General features: G+C 63.4%; 3 protein-coding genes across 3 annotated transcripts; 2 read left to right on the top strand and 1 right to left on the bottom strand.

Moving 5' to 3' along the window:
• The first annotated feature begins 121 nt into the window (after positions 1–121).
• Positions 122–889, top strand: LOC136023962 (feather keratin Cos1-1/Cos1-3/Cos2-1-like). The gene is made up of 2 exons (XM_065698987.1): positions 122–198; positions 487–889. Exon 2 carries the CDS (start codon positions 508–510, stop codon positions 802–804), a length of 297 nt encoding a protein of 98 aa, XP_065555059.1. The 5' UTR covers positions 122–198; positions 487–507; the 3' UTR covers positions 805–889.
• Positions 890–3,817: 2,928 nt separating this feature from the next.
• Positions 3,818–4,781, bottom strand: LOC136023957 (feather keratin Cos1-2-like). The gene is made up of 2 exons (XM_065698981.1): positions 4,462–4,781; positions 3,818–4,173 (listed from the first exon to the last, which is right to left on the bottom strand). Exon 2 carries the CDS (start codon positions 4,150–4,152, stop codon positions 3,856–3,858), a length of 297 nt encoding a protein of 98 aa, XP_065555053.1. The 5' UTR covers positions 4,153–4,173; positions 4,462–4,781; the 3' UTR covers positions 3,818–3,855.
• A 2,160-nt stretch (positions 4,782–6,941) lies between these two features.
• ITGA3 (integrin subunit alpha 3) lies at positions 6,942–21,372 on the top strand. Its single transcript, XM_065698995.1, has 25 exons — positions 6,942–7,135; positions 12,410–12,531; positions 12,621–12,703; positions 13,077–13,326; positions 13,631–13,714; positions 13,973–14,180; positions 14,978–15,171; positions 15,354–15,442; positions 15,582–15,718; positions 15,855–15,941; positions 16,019–16,086; positions 16,286–16,422; positions 16,830–16,976; positions 17,072–17,169; positions 17,343–17,508; positions 17,593–17,661; positions 17,767–17,846; positions 18,113–18,190; positions 18,313–18,415; positions 18,487–18,657; positions 18,733–18,846; positions 18,969–19,082; positions 19,295–19,393; positions 19,491–19,616; positions 20,521–21,372. The coding sequence occupies exons 1-25, from the start codon at positions 6,942–6,944 to the stop codon at positions 20,677–20,679; spliced, it is 3,177 nt and encodes a 1,058-aa protein (XP_065555067.1). The 3' UTR covers positions 20,680–21,372.
• Positions 21,373–21,767: the final 395 nt, after the last annotated feature.

Raw genomic sequence — 21,767 nt, 5'->3', positions numbered from 1 at the left:
TAAAAGGCAGCAGTGGCGGAAACCGGGACACGGCCCCTGCCATTACCTGGGAGGGTTTGTGTTTGCCGGGAGCTTGTCAGGAAATGAGCGCGGCCACAGAGGTGCCCGTGGGCCTGAGGCGCTGCAGGACGACTATAAAAGGCAGCCCAGGTCTCTGCTCTTCATCCACTTCTCTGGCCTCCTTCTCCTGGGATTCAGGTGAGTGCGAAGCCTCTTGTGCTGCTGCTTCCAGAGCAGGTCGTTCCTGCCCGTGTGCCTGAGCTGCTGGGGGCTGTGCTAGCGCAGGGCTGGGAGCTGCTTCTGCTGGGAGAGGGAAGGGGAGAGCAGGGCTTGTGCAGAGAGAGGCTGGCACTGAGCTGAGCTGGCTGCTGGGCTTGGAGGTGCTGAGCGTGTGCTGGGCCAGGAGCTGCCTTGGCTTGCCCAGGCCTGGCTGCAGAGCTGCTGCTGCCGTGTCCCATCCTCTGCTTGCCCCTGCCCTGTGTCCAGGTGAAGCTCCAGCACCCAGACATGTCCTGCTGCAACCCGTGCGTGCCCTGCCAGCCCTGCGGCCCGACCCCGCTGGCCAACAGCTGCAATGAGTGCTGTGTCAGGCAGTGCCAGAGCTCCACCGTCGTCATTGAGCCTTCCCCCGTGGTGGTGACCCTGCCCGGCCCCATCCTCAGCTCCTCCCCTCAGAACACCGTTGTGGGCTCCTCCACCTCCGCTGCCGTTGGCAGCATCCTCAGCGCCGAGGGAGTGCCCATCAACTCCGGGGGCTTCGACCTCTCCTGCATCACCAACCGCTACCGCTGCAGACCCTGCTAAAGCTGCTGCCAGCATCCTCGGGCAAGGACCTCCAAGACCCCACATCATGGATCCGGACAGGAGATGGAGCTTCGCGGCGCTGTTTCCTTCTCCCACTCTCCTCTCTATTCCTTTCCTGTCCCCACCTCCTGGAGCAGCCCAGTGGGGACCTCTTGGCCTCCCTCCCTCCGTGTGAGGGACAGGCAGACGGACACCCTGCAGGAGCTGCACCGCATCTTGGTGGCTGCCCCTGGTGCTCCCTGTGAGCCACCTCCTTTTCCTCTTTACCCTCATTAAAGTTGTGCTGCATCCAAGCCTGGGCCTCAGAGTCCTTCCTTCTGTGGGAACTCCTGAAGTCTGCATCCCCTTGGAGGTGACAAAGACATCCCTGGCTAAAGCTGCATCCGTGAGGACACGTCTCCAAGGGGTGGCAGGAGTGGGCATGAGGAGACAATACTGCCTGAGGACAGCCCACTGCCTCTGCCCTCCTCTCCCCTACACCCCCAGCTCACCACCCCTGCATGCCCAGCACACATGGGCACAGGCAGATGAGATCCTGCCTCATGCAGTCCTTCAGCACCTGGCAGGGCCCAGCTCTCCCCAGGCGTGCAGGGCTGAGGTAACCCAACGCTTAGGACTGGAATCAGCCAGCTCAGGCTGTGCAACAGCGTCCCCACCACCTCTGAACCCAGCGCCCCCAGGAGGACCTCATCATATTTCAGGTGTTCACCTTCCCTGATCACATGAATGTGGCTTCTTTATGAATGCAAACATATAGATGTGCTTTTCAGTGAGCCTTGAAAACTTCCTTCGTAGGCCTTGCTCTTCAGTCCTGGTAATGCTCGAAATCCTGGCCCCTCTCATAAATCATAGAATCAATGAGGTTGGAACAGACCTTGGAGACTGTCAAGTCCAACCCTTCCCCAGCACTGCCAGACCCACCAGTACCCATTGTCACTAAGGGCCTCACGTACACGCTGTTTAAGGCTTCCGGGGCTGTTCGAATTCCACCACTTCCCCGGGCAGCCTCTTCCTACTCCTGATCACACTCTTGATGCAGAAATTGTTCCTAGCTCCAGTGCAAACCTCCCCTGGTGTAGCTTGAGGCCGTTTTGGTTTGTTCTATCACTTCTTACCTGGCAGAAGAGCCCAACCCCACCTCACTACAGCCTCCTGCCCGGCAGCTGGAGAGAGCGATGAGGTCCAGGCTAAACTTCCCTACGTCCTTCAGCCGTTCCCCATCACCGCCGTGCTCCAGGCCCTTCACCAGCTCCACTGCCCTTCTCTGGCCCCGCTCCAGAACCTCAAAGTCTCTCTTGTACTGAGAAGGTCAGAAATGAGCACGGGAATCCAGGTGCAGCCTCAAGTTCCCTGGCCCTGCTGGCCACACTGTGTCTGATCCAGGCCAGGATTCCGCTGGCCTTCTTGGCTGCCTGGGTGCTATATGGGCCATGTTCACATCGATCAACCAGCACCCCCGGGTCCTTTTCATGGGCAGTTTCCACCCACTCTTCCCCAGGCCTGGAGCATTGCAGGGGTGTTGTGGCCCGCATGCACACAGCACTTTGCCTTGTAGAACCTCACACCATTGGCCACAAACCATGGATCCAGCCTGTCCAAATCCCTCTGCAGAGATCCCCACGCTCCAGCAGATCAACACTGCTCCCAGCTTGGTGTTGTCCACAGATTCACTGAGGGTGCCCTCCATCCCCTCCTCCAGATCGCCAATGAGGACAGTGAACAACACTGGCCCCAGGACCAAATTCTGAGGACCACCACCAGTCACCAGTTGCTGAACAGATGTGACGCCATTTATCACCACTCTTCGGGCCCTATCGTCCAGCCAGTTTCCAGCCCAAAAAAGAATCCGCCTATCCAGGCCATGCAAAACCACTTTCTCCAGGAGAACACTGTGGGACTTTGTCCAGTGCTTTACCAAAGTCAAAGAGACAATGCCCACAGCCTTTCCCTCATCAACCAGGCGGGTCACCCTGTCATAGAAGGAGATCAGGTTGGTCAAACAGCACCTGCCCTTCAAGAACCCATGCGGACCTGGTCTGATACCTCCATTTTCCTGTACGTGCCTTATGGTCCCAGCAAGGATCATCCGCTCCATGACCTTCCCCAGCACTGGGCTCAGGCTGACCCGCCTGGAGCACTGGGATCATCTTTCCTGCCCTTTGTTAGAGAGGCACCACACTGGCCGACCTCCAAAATTTGGGGATCTGCCCACTACAGCAGGACTGCTGATCGATGATGGAGAGTGGCTTGGCACACTCCTCTGCCAGATCCTTCAGCACTGCAGGTTGGAACCTTCCAGACCCATAGACATGTGTGCGTCTAAGTGGAGCATCACTTGTTCCTGGCTTGTGGGGGTTTTTATTCAGCTCCCCATGTGTGTCACCCAGCCTGGGGGACTCTGCTGTTACCACTGCCAATTTCCTAAGCTTTGGGTAACCTCAGCCCTGCACACCTGGGGAGAGCTGGGCCCTGCCAGGTGCTGAAGGACTGCATGAGGCAGGATCTCATCTGCCTGTGCCCATGTGTGCTGGGCATGCAGGGGCGGTGTGCTGGGTGATGTAGGGGAGAAGAAGGCAGAGACAAAGCTGTGTGCTGTCTTTGGGCAGTATTGTCTCCTCATGCCCACTCCTGCCACTCTTTGGAGCCATGCTCTCACTGATGGCCATTGCTGGTGGAGTAGCCAGGGATGTCTTTGTCACCTCCAAGGGGATGCAGACTCTAAGAGCTCCCACAGAAGGAAGGACTCTGAGGCCCAGGCTTGGATGCAGCACAACTTTAATGAGGGTAAAGAAGAAAAGGAGGTGTCTCACAGGGAGCACCAGGGGCAGCCACCAAGATGCGGTGCAGCTCCTGCAGGGTGTCCGTCTGCCTGTCCCTCACACGGAGGGAGGGAGGCCAAGAGGTCCCCACTGGGCTGCTCCGGGAGGTGGGGACAGGAAAGGAATAGAGAGGACAGTGGGAGAAGGAAACAGCGCCGCGAAGCTCCATCTCCTGTCCGGATCCGTGATGTGGGGTCTTGGAGGTCCTTGCCCGAGGATGCTGGCAGCAGCTTTAGCAGGGTCTGCAGCGGTAGCGGTTGGTGATGCAGGAGAGGTCGAAGCCCCCGGAGTTGATGGGCACTCCCTCGGCGCTGAGGATGCTGCCAACGGCAGCGGAGGTGGAGGAGCCCACAACGGTGTTCTGAGGGAAGGAGCTGAGGATGGGGCCGGGCAGGGTCACCACCACGGCGGAGGGCTGGATGGCGATGGTGGAGCTCTGGCATTGCCTGACACAGCACTCATTGCAGCTGTTGGCCAGCGGGGTCGGGCCGCAGGGCTGGCAGGGCACGCACGGGTTGCAGCAGGACATGTCTGGGTGCTGGAGCTTCACCTGGACACAGGGCAGGGGCAAGCAGAGGATGGGACACGGCAGCAGCAGCTCTGCAGCCAGGCCTGGGCAAGCCAAGGCAGCTCCTGGCCCAGCACACGCTCAGCACCTCCAAGCCCAGCAGCCAGCTCAGCTCAGTGCCAGCCTCTCTCTGCACAAGCCCTGCTCTCCCCTTCCCTCTCCCAGCAGAAGCAGCTCCCAGCCCTGCGCTAGCACAGCCCCCAGCAGCTCAGGCACACGGGCAGGAACGACCTGCTCTGGAAGCAGCAGCACAAGAGGCTTCGCACTCACCTGAATCCCAGGAGAAGGAGGCCAGAGAAGTGGATGAAGAGCAGAGACCTGGGCTGCCTTTTATAGTCGTCCTGCAGTGCCTCAGGCCCACGGGCACCTCTGTGGCCGCGCTCATTTCCTGACAAGCTCCCGGCAAACGCAAACCCTCCCAGGTAATGGCAGGGGCCGTGTCCCGGTTTCCGCCACTGCTGCCTTTTAATTTCCCGGCTCAGGTGCTTTGCCATAGGAAGGCTTCTGTGAGTGCCGGGGTGAGAAGCCCAAGGGTTTCCGGGCAGAAACACGTGAGCGCAGCAGAAGCCTCACATCAAGGGCTGGTGCATCCCGTGCACGCAGGGGATGTGCTCCTGGCTCATTCCTGTGGGCTGGCTTGTGGCCAAGGCGTCGGGAAATGGGCACCGCTCTGGTGCTTCTCTTCCGCATGCCCAAGGACTGCCACGGGAGAGGACACGGCACAGCCTTTCCTCTTGCTGCCCTCGCCTCTCTCTGCGGGAAGGCCATTGCTGTGTGCAGATGGGCTTCTGCTGGGAGGGCTGGGCCCTACTGCAACACCAACAGTGCTCTCAGGACACCTGCGCTGGGCTCATGTGCCTCATCCCCGCTCTGTGCAGTCTCTGCTGGTCCTCTGTCTGGGCATAGAATCATAGTATCATACAATATTTTGGGTTGGAAAGGACCTTAAGTTCATTTAGTTCCAACCCCTGCCACAGGCAGTGACACCTTCCATAGAGCAGCTTGCTCCAAGCCCCTGTGTCCAACCTGGCCTTGAACACTGCCAGGGATGGGGCAGCCACAGCTCCTCCGGGCGCCCTGTGCCACTATTTCAGCAATCTTATTGTAAAAAATGTTTTCCTGATGTCGAACCTGAATCTCCCCTCTTTATTTTAAACCCTTTACCCCTCGTCCCATTGCAACAGGCCCTAATAAAATATCCTTCCCCATCTTTCTTACAGGCTCCTTTTAAGGATTGAAAGGCTGCAGTAAATTGTCCTCAGAGTCTCCCCTTCTCCAGGCTGAACGACCTGGATAGGATGAGTGGTAATGGGTTTAAACTGAAGGAGGGGAGTATTAGATTGAATATAAGGAAAAAGTTCTTCCTAGAGAGGGTGGTGAGACAGTGGTTGCCAAGAGAACTTGCAGCTGCCCCATCCCTCGAAGTGCTCAAAGCCAGCGAAAGAGCCATGTTTAAACCACACCACCACCTTTTGTCGCTCAGTGTGGGGCACCAAGGGTGGAGAGAACGACGGATCTGACCAGAATGTGATATCATTTTGTTGTACTTGGTAGTGCCTGGTTATGACAGGATCGAACCGCTGCTCATGGAACCCATCTGCGGGCGCTGCCGGTCACCTTTGTCCCTCGGGAGCCATCTGCTGGGAACTATTCACAATTACACCTTTGGCCTTTTCTCCGCAGAAAGAGCCAACCCGTGCCACAAACACCTTCCATCCTTCCTTCTTCCTTCCTTCTTCCCTTCCAGGATCCTCCTTCTCCTCCAGGATACTCAGTACTATCTGAGACTTGTAAAGATTTTGAATACCCTTGAAAGCTGCCTGGCTCTTCTGCTGGGAACCAGGTGACAAAGGCCGGGGAAAGAGGACAAGGGATGGGGAAGAGGGGACAAGGAAGAGAGGAAAAGGAACGTGGCACAGGGGACGGCACCGTGTGCCGGCTGACAGCAGAGCTGCCCTTGGGCTGTCCCCTGCGCTGTCACTGCGTCCAGCGGCACCGTGCGTCGCAGGAGCTGTGCCGGGAGCGGTGACATCGGGGCGGGGGACACAGGACATCCTGTGCCCCCCCCCCCATACCCCCCCCAGGGTTTCCTGGCACGGGTGGGACCGGTGCGGTGGCTCCCAGTGACCTTCACCGGGATGGGGACCAGAGTCCGGTCCCGGGAAGGTCTCATCCCCTGCAGGATTCTAACCCGGGGGGGCCAAATCTGGGGGTCCCATCCCATGGCGGGGGTCCAGCCCTCAGGGGTCGCATCCCGGGATTCCCACCCAATAGCGGCTCCTAACTTGGGTGCTCCATCCCGTGGGGGGGGGGGGGCCGATCTCACGGGGGGTCCCACCCCGGCGGACCCATCACAAAGGCTTCAGCCGGGGGGGGGGGGGGTCCCTACCCTGGGGGTGGGAGCCCCATGGGTCGGACACGATTGGGGGGGGGAGATCGGGGTGGGGGGAGTGCCGCGTGCCAGCGCGCATGCTCCCCCATCCTCCCCTCCCGCCGTGCACGCGCAGGTGTGGCCACGCCTTCCCCCCCCCCCCCCTCCTCCTCCTCCGCGCTCGCGCACGCGCGCTGCGGGCCCCTCCCTTCCCGCAGGTACCCCCCCGGTGCCGGGGTAGGGGGGGGTGCGCGGCCTCTTTAAGGGGAGCGCCCGGAAGGGCGCGCGCCCCGCCCGGCCCCGCCCCGCAGCGCACCGGCCCCGGGGGGGGGGGGGCGCGGTCGGTGGCGGCGGCGGCTGCGGGAGCCGGGTGCGGGCCATGGCGCGGGGCCGCCGGGCGCTGCCGGCAGCGGGGCCGCGGCTGCTGCCGGTGCTGGGCGCGCTGCTGGGCGCCGCCGCCGCCTTCAACGTGGACCGCGCCTTCCCGGTGCTCAAGGAGGGCGCGACCCCCGGCGGCTTCTTCGGCTTCTCGGTGGCGCTGCACCGGCAGACCGAGCGGCCGGAGCGCAGCCTGTGAGTGCGGGGCGGCCCGGGGCGGGGGGTGCGGGAGCGGAGCCCCCGGGCTTAGGGAGAGGGATGCGGGAGGTGTGCGGGGCAAGGGTCCATGGGGGAGAGCGAAGGTCCCGGGGTGCGGGGAAGCGGGGAGGAGGAGCGGGCGGGGCTTCGGGTGCGGACAGAGGGGTTCCCGGGGCTGGGGGGCACCCCCGCTGGGGTGCGGAGGTGCCGTTAAGTCGTTCGAGCGTTATCGCCTGCCCGGGACTTCGGTTTGCATCCTGCATAGGACGGGGTCCCTTGGGGTTTCCCCCCACCCTCACCCATTGAGATACCGGAGCCCCCACCGCAACCCCGCGCTGAGCCGGGGCAGGAGCCCCGCAGCCGCCCCGGGACGTGGGGGCCATCCGGTACCCGGCGGCCGGGTCCCGGTTCGGCGTCGCCCGCGCTGGCGCCCCCCGGAGCGGTCGCGTCCCCCCGAAGGCCAGGTCGCTGCTGGCCCTGGGGACCTCGTTGAGCTGCAATTCCTGCTGCCCAACAAAAGCCCTTTCAGCCGGCACATTCCCGGTGCGGTCCCACCGCCAGCCCTTGCCGTGTCCCCTCCTGTCCCCGCCCTTCGCAGCCGGACCCCCCTGGGGCAGCATTCCCGGCTCCCGTCCCTCATGGCCGGAGGTGCGAGTTGCGTGTTCGTGCAGAAGAAGGCGGCGGGGTTGGGTTGGGCTCCTCTCGCTCGAGGGCGCAGGGTTTTGCTGGCTCACCCGCCCGACGTGCGGCTCCCGGAGGGCTCCCTTTTTCCCTTCACCCCCGCCTTCTTTCCCTTTCGTTTTTCCCGCCGTGTTCCTGGCAGAGGGACTGGCAGCAGCTGCCGGACGGACGCATCTGATGCTCCGCATTCCAGAGATGCATTTCAGCCTCTTGCCCTGCCGTGGGATGTCTTCTTGTTGCTTCCGTCCAGGAGGGAGTGCGGCCATTCCCCGTGGAGCAGCAGTGGGCCCAGTGACCTGGGGAGCCCACGTTTCCACCAGGACGTGCTGGCTGCCATCCATGGCCGGGTGCCCTGGCTCTGGTGCCATCAGAGCAGCTGGCGGGGGGACACAGATGTCGTGGTCCTGGCTGGTGTCTGTCTTCTCAAGATGCTGGCAGTGGCTGTTGCTGTCTTGGAATGAATATGGGGGGGCTTTGGCAGGCGTTTGCGATCCCCCGGCATGGGCCACGTGGCCCGAGCGTGTCTGAGCGTGGTGCTGGCGGGACGTGGAGGCTCTGGGAGAAGACTTTGGAGTGTGAAACCCCGAGGGGATTCGCATCCCCTTCCTCTGGGAGCCCCCGCTGCTTGTCCCCGTGGGGGACATGGAGGGGCTGTGGGGTGCCAGGCCCATCTCTGCTTCCCCACGGGGCCCTGCATGTGAGCAGCAGCCCTGGGGGGCCGTGCAGGCAGCTCTGCCGGTGTGGCGTGGGCAGGAGGGGCCAGAGCGAGTGCAGGCAGCTCCTGCTTAACCCTGGCTCGTGCTGCGGCACGTCCGGGGAGGCACCTGCCTGATGTGGAAGTGACAGGAGAGAAATACCGGCATCAGTGTCCTGATGGCCAGGGTTGGATGGGGCTTGGAGCAACCTGTGCTAGTGGAAGGTGTCCTGCCCCTGGCAGGGGTTGGAACTGGATGAGCTTTAAGGTCCCTTCTATCGGGACATTAAACATTCCAACCCAAACCATTCCATGGCCATCCGGCCCTGTCCTGCAAGCTGAGGAGCTTCTTCCCATAGGGCTGGTCAGCGTCTTCCCCTGCCCGTTCCTCGGCCATCGCAGGTGCAGCGCAGCCACAGCCAGGGTGGGGACAGGAAAGTGACGCTTCCTGCCACCACATCCCAGATGGGGGATGCAGGCAGGGAGTTGCCCCATGTTTTTTCGGGGAGGCTCGATGTGTGGTTGCTGCAAGGTGGCTGCCAGCGGTGTTGGGATGGCAGTGTGGAATGGAGGGATGCTCAGAGCGCATTCCTGAGCTCCTGACGTGAGCTGGTTCCTGGCTGGGTGCTGGCGGGGGGCCAGGCTGTGTCCTGTGACAAGGTTCCCCCCGCCACCCCCCTGGTGTTTTCCATGTCCCAGGGCTGTGCCCATGCAAAGGTCTGTTTGCTCGCTCCTCCCCAGGCCAGGGGAAGGCGAGGTGGGACCAGTGGCGTTATCTGCTGCCCCGAGATTAAGAAACTCCTTTGGCTGCTGGTGCCGGATCCAGCTGCTTCTTGGTTTGGCTTGTGGTTGTGCCGGCAGAACCCAGTGCTGCCCTGGGGATCTGACCTGTGGGGGTCCTATAACACCATGAGGAAACTGAGGCACGGTGCATCTGTACAAGGGAGGCAGACACAGATGTAGTGGCACCCACATGGGCAGTGTGCTGCATGCCTCAGGTTCCCTCCTGTGTTCAGGGGGAGCAGGGGCTCTGTCCAATGCTTGGGGTCTCTCTGGTTCCATCTGGCTGGCGGGGAGGAGGAGAGCAGCTGAATTCCTGGCTTTCCCTCCCCCTTGCCTGGTTTTCTGCCGATGCCGGGGCTGGCTTGGCTGCGCTCCCCCCAGCTTGGCTGGGCTCCTTGGCAGGCGCAGGGGGACGGATATGCTGCAGTGGGGCTGGCGCCCGGGGGGTCATCCATCCATCCATCCCTCCCTCCCACCATCCCTCGCTGCCTCCAGGAGCAGTCTCCCCCTCTCCCGCCTTCTTTCCGGCAGGGGCATCAGCAGATTTCCCTGCTTAGGGCTCCCGGAGGGACTGATCATTCCAGGGCAAATGTAGTGGCACCGGGGGGGGGTTGGTTGGGGCTGGCCTGGAGCTTTGAAGGAGGGTCATGTCAGGGACACCCCGCGGCTGCCTGTCTTGGGGGGGCGGTTGAGGCCCAGTCACAGAGCTGAGCTCTGGAGCATCGTTGCCAAACCATCCCGCAGCTCCCCCAGCTCAGTCAGTGCCAGCGGGGAGCACCCACACCACCATCATCCCATGTTCCCTGCTTTACCAGGGCAGATTAGGACGGGGCACGGCCTTGCATTCCTGCCTCCCTCCCTTCCTGGCCTCCCCCTCATGTTGCTGTTTGTCCATAGCTGCCTTTGCTCTGCACTCCGAGCCCCGTCTCCTCATTTTACCCCCACCCCCCACCCGTGTGGCACAAACTGGTCCAGGCCTCTCTGCGATGGCAGCCCCAGCATCCTGGCTTCTGTTTTTCCTGCATCTCCACATGGCAGCTTGGGGCATGCACGGGTGGGGGATGCCTGTGTGTGTCCCAGCCCTGCTTTTGTGAGGTTTGGAAGCCCCCAGCATCCTGCCCCTCCGGGAGCAGAGCCTGCGGGTGGGCTGCCGTGCCGGGAAGTCTTGGCTGGAGGCAGCAAGATGCTGGAGCCGCTTGGCCTGGGGCTGCTCCCACCCCCCAGGATCAGTGGGGCACAGCCATGGGGAGGGGTGGTGCCTGGGAATGGTCCGGCCGAGCCAGGACCACCGGGGGAGCCCCTGGCAAAGGGCTGAGTGTGTGTCCCTGTGCCCAGGAGCCACGGTGATGGTGGGGAAAAAGGGGGCAGGACAACACCACCACCACCCCCAAGCTTCTCCCTCCAGCCCTGAGTCACTTCCCCCTGGATAAATGGGGACAAGAGTGACCTTTGTGTGTCATCCCCCCATCCCTCAGGTGTCTGGGAGGGGGGTCAGGAATCACTGGAGCAATTCCTTTGTGCCAGGCTGAAAAGAGTCGGGAGGAATCACCCCCCCTCCATGCCCCTGCCTTCACACCCAGTGGGATGTGAATCCTGCTGGCATCCCCAGCCCAGAATTCCCAGGGGGAGCAGACACCCCCCACCCCCCCCCACTGCACCCCTTGGGGGGCTCTTCTGCGGCTGCATCCCACCTGCAGCGTGTGATGGTGCCGGAGCGATGCTGCCCGTGGTGCCCGTCACCGGGGCGTCCCGGCGTGCCGGGGCGAGGGTTGCCTGGGGCCCCACATTCCTCCTGCGCCTGGGCTTTGACTCAGCCGCCTCGACGCTGCCCGGACGCGCCCGAGCTTCCATCACCTGGCCCTGCCTCCCGGTGACAGCCAGGATTGCTCCGGTCCTCGCCGGTGTGCGCGCTGAGGACCGCCTGGCTCCTCACCCTGGTGCCCTGCGATGAGGCCGGAGGAGGCTGCGGCAGCTCCCTGGGTGCCTTGTCCCTGCCTGCGGAGGGATGCGCTTCCTCTGCTGGCATCATGCAGCTGTGCCTCCTCCACGCCATTGTCCTCGCCATCCCAAAGGACTTCCCTGCGGAAAGGCTGGCCTTTCCGGAGCCCCCTGGGCACGCCAGGTCCCCCGGCCCCATGGCGGGGCTGTGGATCCTCTGCCCTAGTGCTACCAGCGAACCCCAGCTTCTTCTCTTGGGGTGTGCGGGGGGGTCCCTTCAGCATCACCTTAAAGCCCCCAGTGATGAGTTCATATGGAGCTGGGCTGCGGGTGTTGGTTTCCAGCCCGGGCTTCCCTCCATGGAGGGTGATGTACCACCCCTGCGTGGCACTTCCATGACTCAGCTGGGATGCCTGTGCCACTCCAGGGCCCTTAGTCACCCCCGGAAGGGCGCTGTCCCCTCCCTGGGACCCCCTCTGCCGCCTGGATGTGTCGAGACGAGCCCAGGCCCGTCCGGGGAAGCGGGGTGCATGTGCTGCGCTGCCCGGAGCCGCTCCCCGAGCTGGGACCCCCGCGGCATTCCCGCAGCATTCCCTGGCGCGGCAGCAGGAGCTTGTCTGCCGGACACGCGGCAGCTGCTCAAAGGTTGGCCGGGAAGGGCCGTGGCTGTTTACACAGGCGCGGGGGCCCCGGCGCTGGCGCGGCCGTGTCGTGCCGAGCGGCTCCGGTACGAGGCTTGCAGGCACCAGCCTGAGCCCCTGTTCTTGCACCCCACACCGTGCACTGGGATGGGGGGGCTCAGCCGTGAGTGTGCGCTGGGATTGGGTCCAGCGGTTACGAGGCGATGAGTGTGTCCATCGGGCTGTTGCCCGCCTCGTCCTGTGTGACCTTTCACTGTCGCTGGGGGTGAGGGGCTGGTTGCTGCCAGCTCTGTGCATGCCCACCCAAGGGGAACCCCCCATTCCTGGTCTGGAGATAGGGCTGGGGGTCTGCCCCCTGTTATTTGGTGGGGTTGAGGTGTGACATGCTCAGGGGAACAGCTCTCATCCCCTTCGAGCACCTCCAGGCCACCTTCATACCCCACCGCCCTCACAATGGGGCACCCCCAAAATGAGGCATTGGTGTGGGTCCTCCATCACCCACCCACTCCCTTCTCTCTGCCCCCCCCCCCCCAGGCTGCTGGTGGGGGCCCCCCGAGACATGGAGCCAGTGAACGGCACACGAACGGGTGCTGTCTACGCCTGTCCCCTTACCGCATCCACCAGCGACTGCCAGCGCCTCGACATTGAGCTGAAGAGTATGTGAGCACCCCACACCATCCCCTGGCACTTGGGGGCTCTGCATGGCAGGGGCGTCCCCCTCTTACATTGCCTCTTCCTTGCCCAGATGAACCGGACAAGGCCATCATCGATGACATGTGGCTGGGGGTGACAGTGGCCAGCCAGCGGCAGCCGGCAGGGAGGGTGCTGGTGAGTGCATGGGCACCCCGGTTCTTCGCACACACGCGTGTGCCAGTGCGAGCTGGCACCTTGTACATCCCCAGGGAGCCGCCGCTGCTGTCACCCGGGCCTTGCACGTGTGCCCAGCGTGGTAACGGCAGGCGGGGGCTCCGCTGCCACCTCCCTGTCCCCATAGGTCAGGGCTGTGGGGTGACGGGGTGATTGGACCCTAATCCCAGTCACGTGCACTGGTGCCAGTGCACAGGATGGTGATGTACCCTATGGACCATCGTGGCAGGATAAGGCCGTGGCGCAGGAGCTGGGCAGAGGCAGCCCAGGGGGTGGTGGGGGACATAGCCCCTTGTTTTTGGGGTGCTGCAGGCGGTGCTGGCTGTCCCCACAGGCCTGCGCTCACCGCTACACCAAAGTGCTGTGGTCGGGCAGTGAGGACCAGCGGCGCATGGTGGGCAAGTGCTACGTGCGGGGCAATGACCTGCGCCTCAACATCAGCGACGAGTGGCAGACCTACCACAACGAGATGTGCAACTCCAACACGGACACCGACGAGACCGGCATGTGCCAGATGGGCACCAGCGCCGGCTTCACCGCCAACATCATCTATTTTGGAGCACCCGGTGCATACAATTGGCAAGGTGCGACAGGGGGTGGGCAGCCCCTTCCCCAGGAATGCCTGCTCCTGCCGTGGTTATATCCCCTCCTGTGTACAAGGGCATGCTCTGCGTGTTCATGTGTGTTTATGTGCCCACATGTGTGCTAAGCATGTCGTGTGTGCACCTCCCCGTGTGCTTATCTATGCGCCCATGCAAACCCTCTGCACATGTGTATGGGCACGTGTGTGTTCACATGCACTGCTGGCATGAAAGGGGAAAGGGTGCTGAGTTAGGGGCGAGGGGCAGCTCTCCACTGTGGGGTTAAACCCCCCCTTCACCGTTGCAGGTACCGACTACATGCTGCAGCGGGAGATGTGGGACCTGCACGACTTCTCCTACCCCAACAAGAAGAACGGCAACACCTACATAGGTGGGGGGCAGTAGGTTAGGGGGGCTTCCTCCTCTTGGGGTGAGGAGGAGGTTTAGGGGATGTGGATTTAGGGGGAGTATTAGGGGTGGGTGTTCAAGGGCTATGGAGTGCAGGGATGCTTGGAGACCCGCTGGGGATGTGAGCAGGGGCGCAGTGGGGACACTGCGGTGGTGAAGGGGGTGGAGGGTGTGGTGATGGGGGACATGGGGTCTGGGGCTGTTGGGAGGTCCCCATCTCACAGGCAGGGTTTGGTGGCAGGGTACACGGCAGAGGTGGGCAGCGCGGTGCTGCAGCAGGACGCGGTGACGGTGGTGACGGGCGCTCCCCGGTACAAGCACATGGGCGCTGTGTACCTGCTGAGCCGCAGTCCCCAGCAGACGCTGCAGAGGAGCCTCCTCCTCCCCGGGCACCAGGTCGGCTCCTACTTCGGCAGCGCCGTGGCCCTGGCAGACCTCAACAATGATGGGTGAGGGCAGGGGGCCAGGACCCGCCAGCTCCTTGGGATGTGGGGGGGTCTTGCCTGGGGCATCCCGTGGCTCACAGTGGGGTCTGTGCGGGTCTTAGAGTGAGCAGTAGGTTAAGGAAGGGGATCCTGCCCCTCTGCTGCACCCTGGGGAGACCCCCACTGCGGTCCGGATACAGCTCTGGGGCAGCAGCACAAGAGGGACGTGGAGCTGCTGGAGCGAGGCCAGAGGAGGCCATGGAGCTGCTGCGAGGGCTGGAGCAGCTCTGCTCTGGAGCCAGGCTGAGAGAGCCGGGCTGGGGCAGCCTGGACAAGAGAAGGCTCCTGAAGGGGAGACCTGAGAGCAGCTCCAGTGCCTAAAGGGGCTGCAGGGAACCTGGAGAGGGGCTTGGGACAAGGGCCTGTAGGGACAGGCCAAGGGGAATGGCTTGAACCTGCCCGAGGGGAGACTGAGCTGAGCTCTTAGGCAGAAGCTCTTCCCTGGGAGGGTGCTGAGGCGCTGGCACAGGGTGCCCAGAGAAGCTGTGGCTGCCCCATCCCTGGCAGTGCTCAAGGCCAGGTTGGACACAGGGGCTTGGAGCAAGCTGCTCCAGTGGAAGGGGTCCCTGCCCGTGGCAGGGGTTGGAGCTGGAGGAGCTTTAGGGTCCCTGCCAACCTAAACGCGCACAGCTCTGGTGGTGGTGATGGGGGGTTATGAGGGGGATCATCCTTTTACAGCTCGGGGGGGATCTCCACCATTTCTGGTGTCTCGGTGGGGTTGTGCTGCAGCCCCAGCCCTGACCGGCCCCTCGGTCCCGCAGGTGGCAGGACCTGGTGGTGGGAGCTCCCTACTACTTCCAGCGGAAGCAGGAGGTGGGGGGAGCCGTGTACGTCTACATGAATGAGGTGGGGGGGTTCCAGCCCCACCCCAACCTGGTCCTCACCGGCCCCAGCTACTCCGGTTTTGGCTTCGCCGTGGCCAGCATCGGGGACATCAACCAGGATGGCTTCCAGGGTGAGGGGTTTGGGGGTGCTGGGGAGGAGCCTGGGGGGGGTCTTCCTGTAAGAGGGGATGTGGTGAGTCTCTGGAGAGGTTTGGGGTGAAGAGAGGGAGAGGAGGAGAGGAGGTGGGTTGAGGTTGGGGGGGTGGGATTGGAGAGGAGGTGTGTGGGGCTGACCCTGCTCTTCTCCCCACAGATATCGCTGTGGGGGCCCCATTCGAGGGGCCTGGCAAGGTTTACATTTACCACAGCAGTGCAGAAGGGCTGCTGGAGAAACCTCGGCAGGTAACGGCCCATGGGGAGCCCATCACCAGGGCTCTGGATCCCATCCGAGCATCCTGTGCTTTGGGATGGGATGCAGTGAGTAGATCCCCGGCTCCATGGGGCTGGTGAGCAATGGGTGACCCCCCTGCCCCAAATGCAGGTGATCAGTGGGTCGGACCTGGGGCCCGCCAGCATGCAGACCTTTGGGTACTCGCTGAGCGGGGGGCTGGACGTGGACGGGAACTCCTACCCTGACCTGCTGGTGGGCAGCTTGGCCGAGAGGATCGTCCTGCTCAGGTAAGGGAGCAGGGACACGGGTGTCCTGCAGGCCCCTGCCCGCCCCAGCATGCGCAGGGATGGTTCTGGGGCAGCAAGGTGGGCAGGGAGCAATGTGCCAGAGCGGGGGGCTCAGCCAAACCCCATCTCTGCCCAGAGCTCGGCCCGTGATCAACATCCTCAACAAGACCTTCACGGTGACCCCCAGCAAGGTGGACCCTGCCCAGTGCACACCGGAGTCCTGGTGAGCCCCGTCCCTCACCGCGGTGGGGTCCTGCTGGGGACACGGCTTCACTCACAGCCCCTTTCTGCCCCCACCAGCATCACGGTAACCGTCTGCTTCTCCTACAACCAGAGTGCTGGAGACCCCCAGTACAAGGAGAAGATCAGTGAGTGCCCGGGGTGCAAGCCTGAGTGCCTGTGCATGGAGGGATGTTCAGCACTGGTGCAAGGGAGTGTGCGCACATGGGGACACATGCACACAGGGGGTTGTGTGTGTTGGAGGCACACGTGTATGTGTTGGACGCACACGTGTGTATGTTGGAGGCACGTGTGTGCAGCACCCGCAGCACCCTGCTCTCCTCGCAGCCCTCGAGTACACCCTGGAGGCTGACAAGGACCGGCACCCACCCAGGGTCAGGTTTTTGGGGACCCACTCTGCCACCTACCACGGCCTCTTCACCATGCCCAAGACCCGCTGTGAATCCAAGGAGCTCCTGCTGCTGGTGAGCATGCACACGCGTGTGTGCACACTTGTGTGCGTCTCTGTGTGTGCATGGCAGGTTGCTTTACACATGGCACTGGAGCTGGGGAGCCGGCTTCCAGGAGATGGGGAGAGGGATCATGGAATCCCAGATTGGTTTGGGTTGGAAGGGGCCTTAAGGCTCAGCCAGTTCCAACCAGCTGCCACAGGCAGGGACACCTTCCACTGAGCAGGTTGCTCTAAGCTCTGCCCAACCCGGCCTTGGTGGGGTGTGGAGGGTCCTGGGAGCATCAGGGCCAGGAAAAGAGGTTGAAATCATCCCTCCTGTGATGAGTTTGTTTGGTGTCAGGAGTGGGGTGTGAGTAGGAGCTGGTGCCCCAGGCGTGCCCAGGGAGCTGGGGTTTTGCTGTGACTGCTGCCACCCTGCAGGACAACATCCGAGACAAGCTGCACCCCATCATGCTCTCCATGAACTACTCTCTGGTGGAGAAGCCCAGGACCTTCCAGCTGGGTCCCCTCTCCCTCGACACCTTCCCCGTCCTCAACCAGGACCAGTCCCACGAGAATGAGACCAAGGTGCCGGGGGAGCGCTGGAGGTGCTGGGCTGGGAGCCCCGGTGAGCCCAGCCTGGGGCTGGATGGAGGCTCATGGGGACATCCCTGTCCCTCCAGATCGAGTTCCAGAAGGAGTGTGGCTCTGACAACAAGTGCTACAGCAACCTCCAGCTCCAGAGCGGCTTCGTCACTGACCAGAACCAGCCCCTGCCCAGGTGGGAGCAGCTCTTTCTGGGTCCCCATCCACCTCCACCACCCGCTGTGCCATCCCCGTGGGCACAGGTTACCCCTCAGCCCTCCCCGGGCCATGCCGAAGGACGGGGCAGAGGTGTCTCCATCCCACTGGGATGGGCCGCCCGTGTGCTGAGCAGGGCTGGTCTCTGCACAGGCTGAATGGGACCCAAGTGCTGCAGTACAGCCGGGACGTGCGGAAGCTCCACCTGAGCATCAACATCACCAACGTGCCCACCAACCCCGCCAACGGCGAGGACGCCCACGAGGCGCTGCTCAATGTCACGGTGCCTGGCAGCCTCCTGCCCTCCTCCGTGCGCCCGGTACGCGGCCCCCTCCCTGCTGGAGAAGGTGCAGGACCAGGGTGGGCTTTGCTGGGATGTTCCTCACCCTCTTCCCTTCCCCAGAGCGGAGCCTGTACCTTTGCAGAGACGGTGCTGTGCGAGCTGGGCAACCCTTTCAAGAGGAACCAGAGGGTGAGTGCTCCCCTGCCAATGACCCCCAGCTCTTCTCGGGGGCTTACAGGCGGGGGGGGGGGGGGGGGCCCGGCTGAGCTGCTCCGTGGTCCTTCTGTGCCGCAGGCAGAGCTGATCATCACCTTTGAGGCCATTGGGATCATGCTGGACACATGGGAGATCTTGGTCTGGCTGGATCTGTCTACGTGAGTGTCCCTGGGTGGGTGGGAATGGGCTGGGAGGAGGCTCCCTGGGGCGATGCTGGCTCCTCTTCTGCTTGGTGCAAGCACAGTGGTGATGGATTGGGATCGTATCCAGCGGTGTTGCTGGTTGGGAAGGATGGGAGGGCAGGCTGGGCTCCTGGGGTGGGCAGGACAGACACCTCACTGCTCCTGCTAGGAGGGTGGGGGCTGCCCCGTGCTGCCTGGGGGCTGTTTGTTGGTGGGAGATGCTGACCCCAGTGCCTTGGCAGGCAAAGCACCCAGGAGGACCTGCAGCCTGTGCTGGCCAGGCTGCTCGTGGACTACAGCATCCAGTCCTCACTGACCATGTGAGTGCAGCAAGGCCGTGCCCCCTCTCCCCGCATCCCCTCCATCACCCCACCGGAATATGGGGGGCGGGCACAGCCCCTGGTGCCCCACAGACGGGTGCCCAGAGACGCTCCATCCCCAGAGCCCCATCGCACGTGCAGTCGCACTTCAGCGGGTCGGTGCTGGGCGAGTCAGCCATGCGGGGGGAGCAGGATGTGGGCAGCCCCCTCGCCTTCGACTTCCAGGTGAGTTGGGGGTGGCCAGCACAGGGGGGGCTTTTGTCAGACTTGGGCTCATCCTTAGCTCTGCTCCGCAGGTGAGCACCAAGGGCGAGTCACTGGGTGCCCTGGGCACCATCCTGCTGGGCTTCGAGTGGCCCTATGAGATCCCCAATGGGAAATGGCTCCTCTACCCCACTGAGATCCTCGTCAACAGCAACGAGACCTGCCAGCCCCCTGGGGGGGTCATCAACCCGCTCAACCTCACCGTGAGTGCCCTCTGTCCCTGCCCCACTGCATGCACAGAGCTGCCGGATTCTGATGGGGCTCCTCTCCCCCCACAGCTCCTGCAGGACCAGGCTCCATCCCGGCAGAGGCGGCAGCTGGAGGCCTTTGACCCGGTGGAGCCCCCCATCACCCTGGCCACCGCCAAGAAAGCCAAGTCGGAGGTGTTGCTGGTGAGTGGGGCTCCAGCACTATGTGCCCCATGCCAGGACCACCGTGCACACTGATCCTTGGCACCAGTGTGGTGCATCGGGGACCCTGGACACCCCTCTCAACCCTGCTCTTTACCTCCCAGAGCTGCTCCAAGGGCACAGCTCGCTGCGTGTGGTTCGAGTGCCCCCTGCTCCACACGCAGCACCCCACCACCTTCAGCATCCGCGCCCGGGTGTGGAACAGCACCTTCATCGAGGTCAGTGCGGGGTCCCCCTGGCGTCAGGGCTGTTCCCTTGGGGATGGTGCCCAAACAAGGCACCAGGTTTGCCAGGGCTCAGCTCAGATGCTGACACCCATCCCTTGCCCTCCCATCGTCTGTCACCCGTCCATCATGCACGTCACCCCCCATCCTCTGGGTTCCCCCCAGCATCTATGTGTTTTCATGACCCCCTCATCCGTGTCCCGCAGGAGTACAGGGACTTTGACCGGGTGAAGGTGGACGGCACAGCGACGCTCTTCCTGCGGACCCACGTCCCCACCATCAACATGAGGAACCATACGGTGCGGGTGAGCAATGCCAGAACCTCTTACTGGGACGCACTGGGAGGGACTGGGGCCGCTGGGAGCTCCCCCCCCAAAACAAGGCTCTTCTTGGCCCTTCCAGTTCTCGGTGGACGTGGACTCGGAGCTGATGGAGGAGCAGCCGGCCGAGATCGCGCTGTGGCTGGTGCTGGTGGCAGTGGCGGCCGGGCTGCTGCTGCTGGGGCTCATCATCCTCCTGCTCTGGAAGGTGAGGGGGTGTGGGAGCCATGCTGAGGCCTGACGGGCTCATGTCACCGCTGGTGCCGTCCTCCCCACCTGGCAAGCAGCGGGTGGAAGGTGACCCCGCAGTGCCTGGTGGAAGGTGCCGGGCTGCAAAGCGTTGAGGAAGAGGAGCAGAGAAGCCCCCAGTGTAAAACACTTCAGGAGCTGCCAAAGGACCCACCCAGAGCAGGGCTGGGTGATGCCCTCCTTGCTGGGCAGGGACTTGGGGGAGCATCTCCAGCCCTATGGAGCTCCCTGGGGACCCCACTCTCTGCCCAGGAAGGGTTGCGGGGGGGGCTGCAGGGCCACCCACCCCGCAGTGAGCATCACATTGGGGCGAGGGTGCAGTGGGTGCTCCCCCAACCCTGCAGGGTGGCCAGGAGCCCCCGTCCCTTCTCCCCTCACCCGCTGACCCCCATCCCCTCCTTCCCCACAGTGTGGTTTCTTCCGGCGCGCCAACACGCGGGCCATGTACGAAGCCAAGGGGCAGAAGGCGGAGATGAGGATCCAGCCGTCGGAAACCGAGCGGCTGACAGATGACTACTAACGGGGGGCAGCCCCACTGCCCCCCCCGGGCGCCTGCGCCACCCGCCTGGTAATGCCCCATGGGGGCCGGCTACAGCAGCATCCTCCTCCTCTTCAGCCTCTTCTCCTCTTCCTCATTGCCTCCTCTCTCCTGCCAGGTCCCATAGGGTCCCTGTGGGGCACAGGGGGCTCCGTGGGGTCTCTGCGAGCAGCTCCAGGACTGCTGCTCCCTTTGTCTCTGCTCTTCGCCAGCTCTGGGCTCTCTCCTTCACGCTCCGGTGTCACGCTGCAGCTCCACACTGACCCTTCCAGCTCCACACTGACCATTTGTCCCCCCCCTCCCTTTCTTCTCCCTGTCCCCACAGTGTGACTTCTTCCAGCGGACCCGCTACTACCGGATCATGCCCAAGTACCACGCGGTGAGGATCCGGCAGGAGCAGCGCTACCAGCCCGGCGGCCTCCTACCCCGCCGGCGCAAGAAACACTGGGTGACCAAGTGGCAGGAGCCGGAGAAGTACTACTGACCCCCAGCCCCGTGCGAGGGGAGCACCAGGGCCGGTGTTTGACTTTGCACAAGTGCATCTCTCCCTGCCCCAACCCACCTCCTGCCTCGGACGCGGCTGCATCCCGGCACAGGCTTCCGCACGCTCCTGTCTGCTTCGCCGGTGTGCAGCTCAGCTCTTGCACACTCGTGCCTTGCACGCTTATGGGGACGAGCCCCAAATGTGCCCCCTGTGATCCCTGACGTGACTGCTGCTGGTCTCACCGAGTGCCTTCCCCCCGCGCAGACACTCCTCCCGCTGTGCTCCGCACACGTCCTCGCACGCCGGGGCACGCTCAGCCCCCCCACCCTGTGCATCCCTCTTCCCTCTGGCTGGGTGCCTCCACCGAGGCTACATGTGCGGTTGGGGATGGTGGGAGCTCGTTCCTTCCCCTCCCTCCCTCCCTCCTCCAGAGCAGTGCAGGGCTCTGATTCTGCATGTTCATCCCCCCTCTCCAGCCTGCATCTGCTGCAGCTTTGGCTTGGGAGGGGGGGTGTGCAGAGCACAAGGCCGTGTCCCCCCACCCTGCAGCCTTATCCTGCCCCGTGGATGCTGCCCCGGGGGTTAAGTTGTCTTGTCCTTTTTGGTGCAGTCGGTACTGGGAGCTGGGGGGGGGTCCTGGACCTTCCCCTTCTCCCACCAGGGCCCAATAAAGCCTCACTCTGGGATTTGTAACCTCGTCTCCTCTGTGTCATGGATAACAGTATGATGGAGGTGGGAAAAGGGTTGTTTGGAGGGGGGTGTCTGTGTCCCCAGAGCAGGTCGAGGGAGGGGATTCTTCCCCTCTGCTCTGGTGGGCAGACCTGCGGGCAGTTCTGTGTCCAGCGCTGGGGCAGCAGCACAAGAGGGACGTGGAGCTGCTGGAGCGAGGCCAGAGGAGGCCATGGGGATGCTGCGAGGGCTGGAGCAGCTCTGCTCTGGAGCCAGGCTGGGAGAGCTGGGCTGGGGCAGCCTGGACAAGAGAAGGCTCCTGAAGGGGAGAGCTGAGAGCAGCTCCAGTGCCTAAAGGGGCTGCAGGGAACCTGGAGAGGGGCTTGGGACAAGGGCCTGTAGGGACAGGCCAAGGGGAA

The sequence above is a fragment of the Lathamus discolor genome, chromosome 20, assembly GCF_037157495.1.
Source record: "Lathamus discolor isolate bLatDis1 chromosome 20, bLatDis1.hap1, whole genome shotgun sequence".
Taxonomy (NCBI): Eukaryota; Metazoa; Chordata; class Aves; order Psittaciformes; family Psittacidae; genus Lathamus; species Lathamus discolor.
This window is presented reverse-complemented; position numbering and strand designations above follow the sequence as displayed.

Coding starts and splice junctions, on each gene's coding strand:
- LOC136023957 (XM_065698981.1), bottom strand. CDS start 4,152: ATGTCCTGCTGCAACCCGTGCGTGCCCTGCCAGCCCTGCGGCCCGACC.
- LOC136023962 (XM_065698987.1), top strand. CDS start 508: ATGTCCTGCTGCAACCCGTGCGTGCCCTGCCAGCCCTGCGGCCCGACC.
- ITGA3 (XM_065698995.1), top strand. CDS start 6,942: ATGGCGCGGGGCCGCCGGGCGCTGCCGGCAGCGGGGCCGCGGCTGCTG. Junction 13,327..13,630: donor CGGTGCATACAATTGGCAAG/GTGCGACAGGGG, acceptor TCACCGTTGCAG/GTACCGACTACATGCTGCAG. Junction 17,662..17,766: donor CTTTCAAGAGGAACCAGAGG/GTGAGTGCTCCC, acceptor TCTGTGCCGCAG/GCAGAGCTGATCATCACCTT.